The sequence below is a fragment of the Oncorhynchus kisutch genome, linkage group LG16 (genome assembly GCF_002021735.2).
Source record: "Oncorhynchus kisutch isolate 150728-3 linkage group LG16, Okis_V2, whole genome shotgun sequence".
Taxonomy (NCBI): Eukaryota; Metazoa; Chordata; class Actinopteri; order Salmoniformes; family Salmonidae; genus Oncorhynchus; species Oncorhynchus kisutch.
The window spans coordinates 24,823,074-24,835,718 of NC_034189.2; the positions used below are offsets into that span (position 1 = coordinate 24,823,074).

Here is a 12,645-nt window from a genome sequence, read left to right on the forward strand (position 1 = left end):
GAAGAAGCCTGATGGAGGAGAGATTACTAGAAACAAACTTTAACCTTTTATCTGTGGATTAACTGTCGGAGTAGAGGACCTTGTGCATTTCAGGTAAAATAACAACCCAATGTTAATATCCCAGGACAAATTAGCCAGCAACAGCAAGTTAGCTAGTTAAATTGCCATAAATGTTCAATGCTTTTCGACCCGTCCCCAAATTAATATAGTTGGTTCAGAGTTTGTTTTGATATTTCAACCTGTGTGACCTGGTGTGGGTGGATAAAATCAACATGCACGCGATGACGGATGTACGCACGCTAGCGGTCTGGTCAGCATGTAAGGTGGATGTTTTTCAGCGGTAGGAACTTGGAGACTAGTCAGGATCGAGGCAAAGGCGCACGGAGCAAAGTACAGAGAGATCCTTGATGAAAAATGTCAGTTTACAACAGGAAAACGATCCTAATCACACAGCCAAGACAACGCAGGAGTGTCTTCAGGACAAATCTCTGAATGTCCTTGAGTGGCCCAGCCAGAGCCCGGACTTGAATGCAATCAAAAATATCTGTAGAGACCTGGAAATATCTGTGCAGCAACACTCCCCATTCAACCTGACAGAGCTTGAGAGGATCTGCAGAGAAGAATGGGAGAAACTCCCCAAATACAGGTGTGCCAAGCTTGTAGCGTCATACCCAAGAAGACTCGAGGCTGTAATCATTGCCAAAGGTGCTTCAACAAAGTACTAAGTAAAGGGTCTGAATACTTATGTAAATGTGATATATCTGGGTTTAATTTGTAATACATTTTCAAACATTTCAGACTTTCTTTTTTTTTTTACATTTAAAAAAACATTTTGGGGTATTGTGTGTAGATTGATGAGGAAAAAAATGTTTTTAATCCATTTTAGAATAAGGCTGTAACGTAACAAAATGTGGAAAAAGTCAAGGGGTCTGAATACTTTCCGAATGCAGTGTCTATGGTGTTGTCAGATGATACAGTTAGTGTGTTTTCCATCCATGCCCAGTACAGTACGGTTCTCTGTGTGAGATGGGACCCAAAGCTTTTCATCATTAGATACACAGACCCCGAAACATTAGACAGACAGTCCGGCTAGCGACGGCACACACAAAACCCATTAAACTCTTGGCCGTACCGGTGCCATCTGATTGAATAGGAGGGTGTGTGTGTGTGTGTGTGTGTGTGTGTGTGTGTGCACATGTGTGTGCAGGTGTCTTGTTAAGGAGATACAATCAGCTAATACGTTTGAGGACACTCAGCTGGGGCACTTACTTGCTCCAACCCAGCCCTCAATCAGAATTGTATCTCTTTAGGAAGACATACAACAGTCAGCCAGCCAGCCTGCCAAGCAACCACCAAAAGATATTCCCTCTTGCTCTTTTCCAAACATGCCCTGAGGGTACTATTTTCTTGGCTGCCTCGCTCACCTCGTTCCCTCACTCCCTCCCCCCTCCTCCCCATCCCTCAGTCTGCGGGTGAATCCATTTCTTTATGCCCATTGGATATGAAACGTAACGGGGCTGTTTGGGGAGAGTGTCTGTGTGTGTGTGTGTGTCTGTGTGAGAGCCAATGGAGTATTGTGTAGGGGAGAGAGAGATAGAGTGAGAGTATCTCTTTGCTGTGGAATGAATCTGACAGACGCTCAGAGATAACGCTCTGACTCAACCGTGTGTGTGTGTGCTGACGTGTGTGTGTTCACGTGTGAGTGAATGACTATACGTGTACACTTGAGTGTGCCTGTGTGTGTTGGAAGAAAGGGGTATTGGAACATAACATTTTGATCAGCACACTTGCAACACCCCTCCCCCCAAAAAACAACAAGACTACATTACAGCCAGAATGGCAGATCTGTGAGTCTGTTACACTGTTACAGAGATTGCCTTTGTTTATCAGAAGAAGGGGAGCCTGGCTTTTATCAAACTACATTGTTTGTGCACAAAGTAGGGGTCCTAACAATTATGGGAAGTGTGTTTTATTTTAATAGGGCTCACTTGAGAGAATCATATTATACAGAACAGTATGATAATTTAGCCACCCTTGCTGAACTGCAGAAAGGGTGCGTGTGCTGTGCTCTCAAATGTCAGCATAAATTTGCAAAGTAAACGCAGCCAGCGTTCAGCGGGGACTGGTAACAGGGGGTGATGAAGGTGTGTGTGTGTGTGTGTGTGCATGCGTGTGTGTGTGTGTGTGTGCATGCGTGCGTGTGTGTGCGTGCAAGTTTACTACTTGTGAGTGTCTAGGGTGAGGGAGGGGGGACTATTAAACAAACATTTTGATCGCGACACAATCAGCACTTCCAAACATACACACACACACATCCCCCTAATCAATCCGGGCTGTCTTTCTCGGCCCGCTATGCGTAAGCACTGCATCTGCCCAGGGAAACATTTGAACAACACATAAACAAACAAAAATGAAACAAACAGAGGGACCTCTGTCTCGGAGGCATAATACCTTCTTCCTTTAACAATCCCAAACCCGCCGTAAGCAAGATCGCCCACCTCCGATGACTAATCTAGCGTGTGTTTGTGTGCGACCGACACAGAAAAAGCCATTGCATATACAGTACCTGGCTAATGCCCTAAATCCTCCACTCCCTCTCTCACCAGACTCTATTGTTTTTAATTAATCAGTTGGGGGATTTCCGCTGGCACTCCACGGCAGGATTCTATCCTCGCCGCGAAAATGACGCCAATCACTCAATCCGCGGGATCAGCGACTTGTTTCAGACAGAGGCACGCAATCGACATCTTGTTTTACCTCTAGCGATGTTGACTACCTCACTATCGTTGTTAATAAGAGACTCTGTTAATGGTCTGATATCTTTACTGGGTAATGTTGAGTGATTGCCAGCTGGGGATAGAGTCATCTTTAAATGGCTTGATCAGAGTGTTTGAGACCGGCTGTCATTGGGCAAATGTTATTTCCACTCCTTCCTTACAAGGAGACGGCAGCCATATTTGATGGAGTGGGTATAAAGTTGCTCCTAACCACTGATTTAGGATCAGATCTAGCTTAATCTGCATAAGGTTTAAGGTAGGGATTGAATCTGAATCTAGATCTGTTGTTTGAGTATCCTGGAGATCCCACGTGATTCTCAGTCCACATTGGCAACCGGTTGGGGAGTTCTGGACATAATCTCACTGGCAGACCCAACAACCATTGCCCGATATAGAAAGTGTTGGCTTAGTGGCCAGGGCGTGTTGAAGAGGTGTGAGAGCACACTGTGGTCCAGACTGATAGCTGGCCTTGTAAGAGGCTGTGTGCCACTCTCAGTATTGTCCGGATCCCGCTGAAGAACACTGGCAGAGTACAGTAAAATAGGCCATCCAAGGGAAAGAACACACACACACACACACAATGCACATGGACAAGCACACCCGCAAACATACACACACACACACACACACGAATAGCCCATGTGCAGGATGTGAACAATCACCCTGGTCCATTAATGATCAAACCAACTTCACGCTAGATGTTCACATTATCGACAGCCAGCGACTTTTTAAAAACTAAATTCTAGGTGTATAATAATAAAGCTGCTTACACATTTGCCACCGCCAGTCACGCGGCCCGGCAGCATCTGCATCAGTGCCAACGCTACAAAAACAATACTTCTCAAATAGCGTTGGACCGCGACTGAAGTTCATTCAAACACAACCAGGGTGTCCATTTTAGGAAGGATTCTCAGAGGCTGTTCTTAAAGAAGGAAAGACAAAGCTTTCTTTCTCTGGCATCAGAGGGTGTCTCTCTCTTGCGGTCTCTCCCCCTCTATCGGTCTCAGTCTCTCTCTGCCTCTATCACTCTCACTCTGTCTCTTTATATCTGTTTATCTCTCTCTTTATCTCTCACGCTCTCCCCCTCCCTCCAGTTGTGTGCAGTAGCCAGAGGGAGCCCAGCCTAGCACACATCTCCCCGTCTTGGTTCCCCCTCCCTGCCGCCCACCCTCCAGAACGGGGCCCCACGGTGACAGCTGCACCCAGCTTCTAGGCACCCTCCCTGGGAAGCGGCCTCCACTCCCCTACCACCTCCAGACTCAACTCCACCATTTTAGCCCCGGAGATGCTCCAGATGAATCATGGCCAAGCGAACTGACACTGAAGGGCATCAACCGTCAAGTTCACAACAATCCACTGTGCCTTTTCTGCTGCTGCTCCCCGATCCTATCTCTCTGTCTCGCTTTCGATCTCTCTGCTCATCTGCCTGCCAGCCAGGGCCTGTTCTGTTCTGTGCACACTAGAAGAACTCCATGGCAAATCACACATGCGGGATAAAAAAAAAAACAGAGCAACGGGCCCTTCAGCACTCTGTGTGTGTGTGTGTGTGTGTGTGTGTGGAAAAAGAGAAAGAATTAGTGAGAGAGACTGAGAGAGAGACTATGCGCATTTGTGTGTGCAGTAGTTATGTAAGTATGTGTGTGGATTTGTATGTCTATGAGGTTTGTGTGTGTGCGTGTGTATTCATTCGTTTGTGCATTGTTTAAGGTTACGGTTAGGGTAGAGACGACCTACCACGAACACCCATTAACCTCTAGTCAGGTAGTTTAAGAAAACATTGGCAGTAGATTGTGAGAGAGGAAGAACACAAAGTCCCCTGTGCCAACTTGTTTCACATAACAGCTGGCCAATCATTAACCAGTTCTAAAACCTGACGTTGTGATTGAGCGCTGCAGTGCCCCACACAGGCCAATCAGGGAAGCGCAGAAAGTTTGTGCGGCAACCCCCAGCCCCAAGCCTCTGATCTGTGAGCGTGCACGCACACACACACAAACACAGAGGGAGAACCAACCATTTTTCCCCTGTCAGATTAGTAAGGATTACTAATAACACGAGCCAACTCCCAGCGTTGCAGTATGATGTACTGAGCACTTCGTATGGCAACTTGAAAACTTTCCACTTTCCAATTCCAGATGGCAACCACGAGCACAAGGAATACATTCATTGATTGTAAAGCCAGCTCATTTGAAATGCATCACATTCATTAGTGCTCAGATGTTTTTCGAATGTTACAGCTGTTTTCTGATCGTAGCTGTGTAGTATGTGTGTTGAAATAATGTAATATCCTACACACACACTTCGTACAGTGCTGGTTTCTCTATGCTGGCTACCTCAAAGAGTGCATTGTGTTTTAAAATGTGACACACACACACACACTTGACAGACATGCCAGCTTGTATTTTTATCCATCCCCTCATCGGCCGCAGGCCATATCACTCTGAGGGTCCGGAGTCACACGACTAGCACTCAGGACCCCGGAGCACAAGGGACTGTCTAGGGGCCCCTCACTGGCACTAGGTTGAAGGACCAGAGGGAGGGAGGGAGGCGTGTGTGTGTGTGTGTGTGTGTGTGTGTGTGTGTGTGTGTGTGTGTGTGTGTGTGTGTGTGTGTGTGTGTGTGTGTGGAAAGAATTCTGTCCGCTATCAACCTCTCTCCTACTGGGGCCATTGAGACACACACTTTCCGCCTCCGAAAACGTGACAGCATGACATGCTACAGACCAACAGTGGCATTCCCCTCCAGCATTCTCCTCTCTCCAGCCAAGCCAGCACCAATCTCCATGTTCCTCGCCTATCTCCCCACTGATAAACCAGTAATGAACTGTCTCTCCTAGCTTACTTGTCCCAAATGACTTTATTTCCCCCCAGCATGCTACTTTCAGTGGACTTTGCCTCCCTGAATGAGAGAGAGTGCCGCAGGTTGAAAGATGAACATTTTCCTCCCAAACCTTTTGGAAAAGGGGGCTTTTGCAATATGGCCATAATATGGGGGCCAAAGGGCCAAGAGCTGGGTTTAATTTCCTCTGCTCCTTTAGATGCCTGCCACAGCAGAGTAGAGCAGTGGCTGGACTGTAATAAATGACTTGGGGGATTGATAAGGTACTGTCAGGGAGAGAAGCCAAAGGGCAGTACAAAGGTCTCCAGGCTTATCGCCAAACCCCTGTTATCTTGACTTCGTACTTTTCAGGGGGATATAAAGTCCCTCTCTCAATACAGTCGGTACTACTACATACTGTACGAGGCGGGAGGTTTTTATCATGTACCTGGAAGGCTTTCAACAGATAGCAAACTCAGCATACAGTGTGACGCGTCTGTTTTTATCGCTGACTGAGCTCAGGCTGGTGACCTCTGAAGAGTTCATTTACCTAGCATCCACTTCCTAGATGGAAAAATACATACTGAACAAGAGTCCAGGCTACCAAAATATCCGTAAATAGTTAACGACCGTGTCATAAATTGTGTGATACTGGGGCAAAGGGGAGCAGAGAGACTTGGGGAAATAAAAACAAGCTGTAGTATGATATGCTCTCTTACCTCAAAGAGGTTGGAAGCCTCGTTGCCATATTGACTGGAAATTATCTCTGATTGGTCACTGTACCACTTGAGCCCGCCCAGGAAGCTGTCCGCATCCAGGTCACTGACATCAAGCTCTGAGAGGTCGAGTTCGGGGAGGTCCGGACAGAGGGGTTGGTCTTCGCCAACCAAGGCAGCACACTGGGGAGACAAGAAGACGGAAGCTGTCAAAAACCCATCAACACACACAAAGGTGCGCAGACATACACGTACGTACCAACGCACACACACAAACACACACGCACACTGAGGCAAATGATGGAAGCTACTTTTTCACATTAATTCACAAGCCGTTACCCCCACAGGTATTATTTTATGGTTATTATGCAATATCTGTGCACTACATCCTGGCCTTGAGGACATTCATTATGTATTTGATGATAACAAGTCATCTTTATTGATAGGCCTACCTTTTTACATTTCTCATACTGCACGGTTCGTTTTAGTAGACTAGGAAATCCTGCTAGGCCTGTTGGCCTAATAGGTCAGACATTCATAAAGCCTGATAATTCATTCAACATCGTGTTCCATGGGTATTCTTCCTATGGTTTTATGTCCATGTCACTGATAGGCTGAACTCTCGGGGTCAACCTCATTTGAATGACAGCATGGCTAGACTTGCCACCTGACTGGCTGACCTGGGCGCGTCAACGCAATGGCAGCGGTAGCCATGGCACAAATTTCACTCTGACCCAACAGTCGTTTTCCACCCCGTACATGTGATACAGCGGGCCGCGGTGATGCTAAATGCTGCCATTTCATTCGTCACTGTCCGCTTTTATATAGGGGCCTATGCTACAGCTGCTCCGCCGCTCTCCAGACACAAATCATCGCTTCATCGAACTGCGTTGAGGGGATCCACAGACTTTAAATATGTGTGGTGTGGAGAGAGGAGGAAGATGGGGCAATGACGTTTGACTCTGCGCCAACGGTTGCAAGCTCAATGTAAACACGTTCCAGGAAGGCGCTTTGCTAACCTACATTTCTTATTCAGGTGCCAATATGTTACAAATGTTAATTGCTTCAGCGGCCCGTGCTTGCTTGAGGCAAGGTTATGCCAGCACTGCACGCAATGCATCTTGTTCTGGAACATGGCAGTCACTTCTACTCGACAGAGAGAGAAACCCCCAGGCAAGCAAGGAGATATCAGCTCGAGTGAGCCAAATGCAGGTTTTTTTTATTTATCCCAAATTTACTCTAGCGTCTTCTCACTGACACCCTCGTTATGCATAGATAAACAGGCGTTTTAAGTTTGGCAAATGTCAAATCGAACCCCACATGTCATAAATGTTGGCTAGAGAGTTGTCAGGATTCAATGTATGCAGACTTAAGGGAGAGTTAATGGTGATACCCTCGGGCATACCCCGGAGGCAGTTAGTTCGCCAAGGAGCCAGAGAGAGGGAGAGGGGGTCTGACTGGAGAGAGATGAGCCTAGGGTTCGACTCAGGGCAACAGAGAGACAGATAGCCTACTATACCAAGTGGGAGGTAGGCTTCAAAAAAAGAAAAACGCCCCGGCTAACACGTGCCATAGTCGATCCGGCCTCTGGTTGCGCTCATGAGATGACATAGTCATAGGCTATATTTACGACACAACTCCCTCTCCTTTGCCCATAAACTAGGATAAAGATGCAAATTCATCATAGTCTCTATCCCTCCTAGCCCTGTAAAATGCCCCACTTTATCAAGATATACGAAAAAAGAAATCAAAGAGAGATCTGACATTTCCTCTCAATCTTCTCATCGACTTCCAAGGGTGTTAATGAAATAGCGCCGCCAGACAGAGCGAGGGGGGAGTGCGCTAACCGCCACTGCGAGCCAACGTGATTTACACACACAGAACACATACAAGCACCTGCTATGGTGAGATTATTAGGAATATGACTGGGGATGTTGAGTGAAATTCCCTGGTTGTAAAGGGGCGGTCTTTGGAAATTTCACGGCATGATTTATACTCAACTCAGAATGAATTGACGCACTTAGAAAATAAAGAATAAAGTTAGCATGTCTGTCACAAGCAGGACAGGTTCCTGAAAAACACGCACCTTTTTAAAGGGGGGGGGGGGGTGAACAACACAATAGATAGGCAGCAGATATCACTACGATGATACACTCGAAAATGTCGACACGGAACAAAAAAACTAAAATGATTTTTTTTTTAAATTATAATAATTTGACAGGCTGGCTCAGACGACCGAGCATCCATCTATCGATATGAATAATTGAAGTTAAAGTGTAAAGGAGTGCTACTGGGGCATAAAGTAATTCGCCAGGCTGTCAAGGAAAGCAACTAAATACATGCGTAGGTCAATGGTCTTGGTCAATAAGTAATGGGTTAAACTGACATTTCAAGGCATTTTGTCAAGCGAATAATTGTCATTCAATCTTGCCTCGAGTGGTGATAATAGACAGATGGAGAAAAGCTGATAAACCGACAGCAGCTTCATATCGAAGATGAGCTTCTATCCCATGAATGCGTTAAAGTCGACGGTAACTGCAGACTATAGCCTACAGCTCAATGCCTAAAACAAACTGCATAGACATGCATAACACTAATAACAGATTTATAGTCTATCGTCCATCTCCAAATCACTATTTGCATTATTTCCAGTTATTCAAGTAAAAATCATTGCATTGAGTTGTCAATCTACACCGTGCGTTTTAATTAAACCAAGAGCTTACAAAGTATGCCGTGGGAAAAACATTACCGATGGCAATTACGCAAATATTTTCATTAACCGGTCAAAACATTCTCATAGCCTATTTTGTAATATGCAACTTGGCTACAGATGTGTTTACTCCTCCAAACGGATGTTGTTGGCAGAAATGTCAAGACGCGCCCGATACATGTAAGAGAAGATGCTCCTCCGTAATATCGAACCTCCGTGCCTGTTATCACCCCTGCACTTTCCACTGAACAAATCACGTAAAATCCCGATAAAGCCCCGATAAAAAGACACGTATATCGTCGTGAATGTTCTTTGTCACTGTACAATACCTGACTTAGAAACATTTCTGTCATTCGGACTTCAAGAGCGGACCCTTCTCACATCAGCACAAGAGCGAATACAGACTTTGACTGGAAAGATCTCCATACGCATGTAAACATTCTTTCCGACTGCACGACATCCTAGGGAGACTCGACCAGCAGCAAACTCCAGGGCTGCAAGAGACGCACCGCTCATGCAGCCTACAACATTACATATAACGACTTAAACACGACACTATGAAGTAAAAGCAGCAATTTTGCTTTATCCCCTCCACTTGTCATGTATTCCTGTGCATTTCCCCGTATCGTATCCTCAGCGCAATAGCGGCGATATTACGCATCCCGTGCCAACACCAGCAAAGGAAAAGACGTATTCGTTATCGGATATCACCGTCTTTGGATGTTCTGTGTGGTCCATCACCCAAAACGTTCCAGAACGGTACAGTTGACAATAAGTTGGATATTTTAGAACTGCTCACCTCTAATTCTCTCCAGACCGAGTCCTGGTTACACCTGTCCCACGCCATCCAGGCACTGAATGACGGTCCGAAAGAAACAAAAAAAGAAATCAGGCAAAAAGAAATCCACTCGCGCTCCACTCGCTCTCGCACAGGCTACTGCCCCTTACCGAGAATGAACTGAGGGTACCTGTCTTACAACTGCTTCCATCACATGACAAAGCTATTAAAAGTAGGCAGGGAAGTGAGTCCCTTCGCCCCCTCCCTACTACTCGCCAATGACGTACTGTGAAGCAGGCGGGGTCTGGAACGCGCATCGTCAATATGTTCCAACTAAAAAAATCGGTCAATTCTAATGACACGGAGAAATAAAATATATTTCTAGCGCAGCCCACATATATCGTTGCTTTTCGTATCAAGTCACTGCTATGCCCAGACCGCTCACTGGTATATAGGCCTACACACGTTTGACACGTTTACAGCATTTCAAGATATCAAAATGCACAGTGATATCAATGAAACATCTCTGTCTTGTTGAACGTGTCTACATTGCGCCATAAGCATATTATTTCCCGTAACCTATTAAATATAGTAACACGGTAGGCTACTATGACACCACGCACCCTGTTTAGTTAAACAAATAGTAGACAATTACTGATGCTCATCTATTGAAAAGGGGTGCGCTGTGAGTTCCCATATATTATAAGGAAATAACGGATCATGTGAAGAACATGGCGACAAACAAAACATAAGGTTATAGAAACAAAGTGTAGCCTATTTAAGTGTAGCCTATTTAAGTGTAGCCTATTGGTCTGACTTCAATAACATTTCCCAGATGTTCCAACTATGTTACTGTGAAGTTTTCCAATATCTCAAGGCTAGGCTACTGCATTTCCAACTGGGGTATAGGTTTCAGAATCGCCTGGGCGACGCGAGGCTTGTGTACAAAGTCTATACCGTTTACATAACGCCCAATCTCCACCATATGCATATGCATATGCGTTTTGTTTGTTGGATGTGTAGCCCGCATTTTTCGTACTTGATGCACGTGCTTCGCTTTTCAAGTTGCTAAAAGCTAGCTAGTTGGAGTCTGTGTACTTCCATGTACCAGTGCACAGTAAAGCAACCGCACTAGTTGAAGATATTAAATGCACGTGGTACACAGAACGCACTACAGACTAGTGCGGTATCCCCAACGTAGCGTTGCAGACTGCTCCATTGACAATGAATGACTTCCACATGATTTGATGCATCTGGTTGACATAAGGCGACATGTCCACGCTGACAGCCTGCCTGCATGCTAAGCTACTCCAAAACTAATGTTAGACACTTTTGAATTTCCATTATTATTTCCTAATAACAGCAGAATGAAAGGAAATTGTGCAAGTTTGGACATGATTAGTCCCCCCCCCATCTCAAAGTAGGTTACAGCTTTAGACATTTTAGCCTAGGCTGTAATTTCAAGACAAAAACCTAATACCTACTGACCCCCCCCCCCCCCCCATTAGGTTTCTATCTGTTTCAAAACGGGAGATTTACATTTTAGAAGACATGGTGCAGCAGGTGACAAGTATCAACCATGTGTACAGTGTCAACAGTGCATGTATACGAAACAGCAGCACAGACAACCAAAAACACGAGCTCTGTGTAGACATTTCAAACAAGCAGGTCATCAGTGGGTTGTGCCTGGACACACATACCTTTTGGTTGTGGTATTCCTTTCCACAGAAAATCCACTTGATGTAAAACCCTATAGGTTTGAAAAGAGATACAATTCTCATCTAAGGAAATTAATCTAGTCCCATTTTTGCTAAATTCACAAATACAAGTTAACATTATTACCTAGGATAAATCTGATATAATTCCAACAATTGAATTAAGATATTTTATCAGGTAAAAAAGCTAAACCAAATGTGAATGTAGCCTCTGAGGCGTCAGTGATAGTATTTTTCAAGTTGAATCTTTTTCAAGTTTAAAGGGCCCTTCTCACTGGGCACACTATGTCATTTCAACGTGGAAGGAGGTGCTTAAACTGGGGAGGTGATTTCAAGCCATGTGCGCAGTAGTTATTGTACCCCAGTGGAAACACTAAAGATGGACCGTTCATTCTACATTTATATTTTCATTAAATACCATGTTTCACAATAGCACCCCCCCCAAAAATGATGTGTTATGCAAAAACACTGAGTATACCAAACATTAGGAATACCTTCTTAATATTGAGTTTGCACCCCCCCCCCCCCCCCCACCTTTGCCCTAAGAACAGCCTCAATTCAACAGGGCGTGGACTCTACAAGATGTCGAAAGCATTCTACAGGGATGCTGGCCCATGTTGACTTCAATGCCTCCCACAGTTGTCAAGTTGGCTGGATGTCCTTTGGGTGTTGGACCATTCTTGATGCACATAGGAAACTGTTGAGCGTAATAAAAAAACAGCAGCGTTGCAGTTCTTGACACAAACCGGTGTGCCTGGCACCTACTACCATACCCTGTTCAAAGGCACTTCAATCTTTTGTCTTGCCCATTCAGCCTCTGAATGGCACACATACACAATCCATGTCTCAATTGTCTCAAGGATAAAAATCCTGATTGAAGTAGATTTACACTGATTGAAGACACATCAATAAAGGAATAATAGCTTTACCCTAGATTCACCTGGTCAGTCTATGTCATGGAAAGAGCAGGTGTTCTTAATGTTATGTATACACAGTGGATGCATCAATATGATTTGTCACTTTGTTTTTTCATTCAACATTGGAAATTTGAGATAAAAGCGATGCTGCTGTGTCAGTGGGTTGCTTTTTGACAATAAGGCACCAGACTGTCTACAGTCATAACGTTTTGAATCTA

The 12,645-nt window shown here is 45.1% G+C and overlaps 1 protein-coding gene across 5 annotated transcripts in view; it reads right to left on the bottom strand.

The window, feature by feature from the left end:
* The window catches only part of ppargc1a (peroxisome proliferator-activated receptor gamma, coactivator 1 alpha), a 44,724-nt gene extending 34,727 nt beyond the window's left edge, over positions 1-9,997 (bottom strand). For 3 of the 5 annotated variants that reach the window (XM_031792073.1, XM_031792071.1, XM_020504244.2), the window contains exons 1-2: positions 9,817-9,995; positions 6,311-6,490 (exon numbers count right to left, since the gene is read on the bottom strand). In XM_031792073.1, coding sequence (XP_031647933.1) covers positions 6,311-6,490; positions 9,817-9,864 — 228 coding nt within the window. In that variant the 5' untranslated portion in view covers positions 9,865-9,995. Of the gene's footprint in view, positions 1-6,310; positions 6,491-9,816 lie in introns of all 5 variants that reach the window. The other 2 variants (XM_031792072.1, XM_031792070.1) reach the window with 2 other exon arrangements.
* Between the last annotated feature and the right edge of the window lie 2,648 nt (positions 9,998-12,645).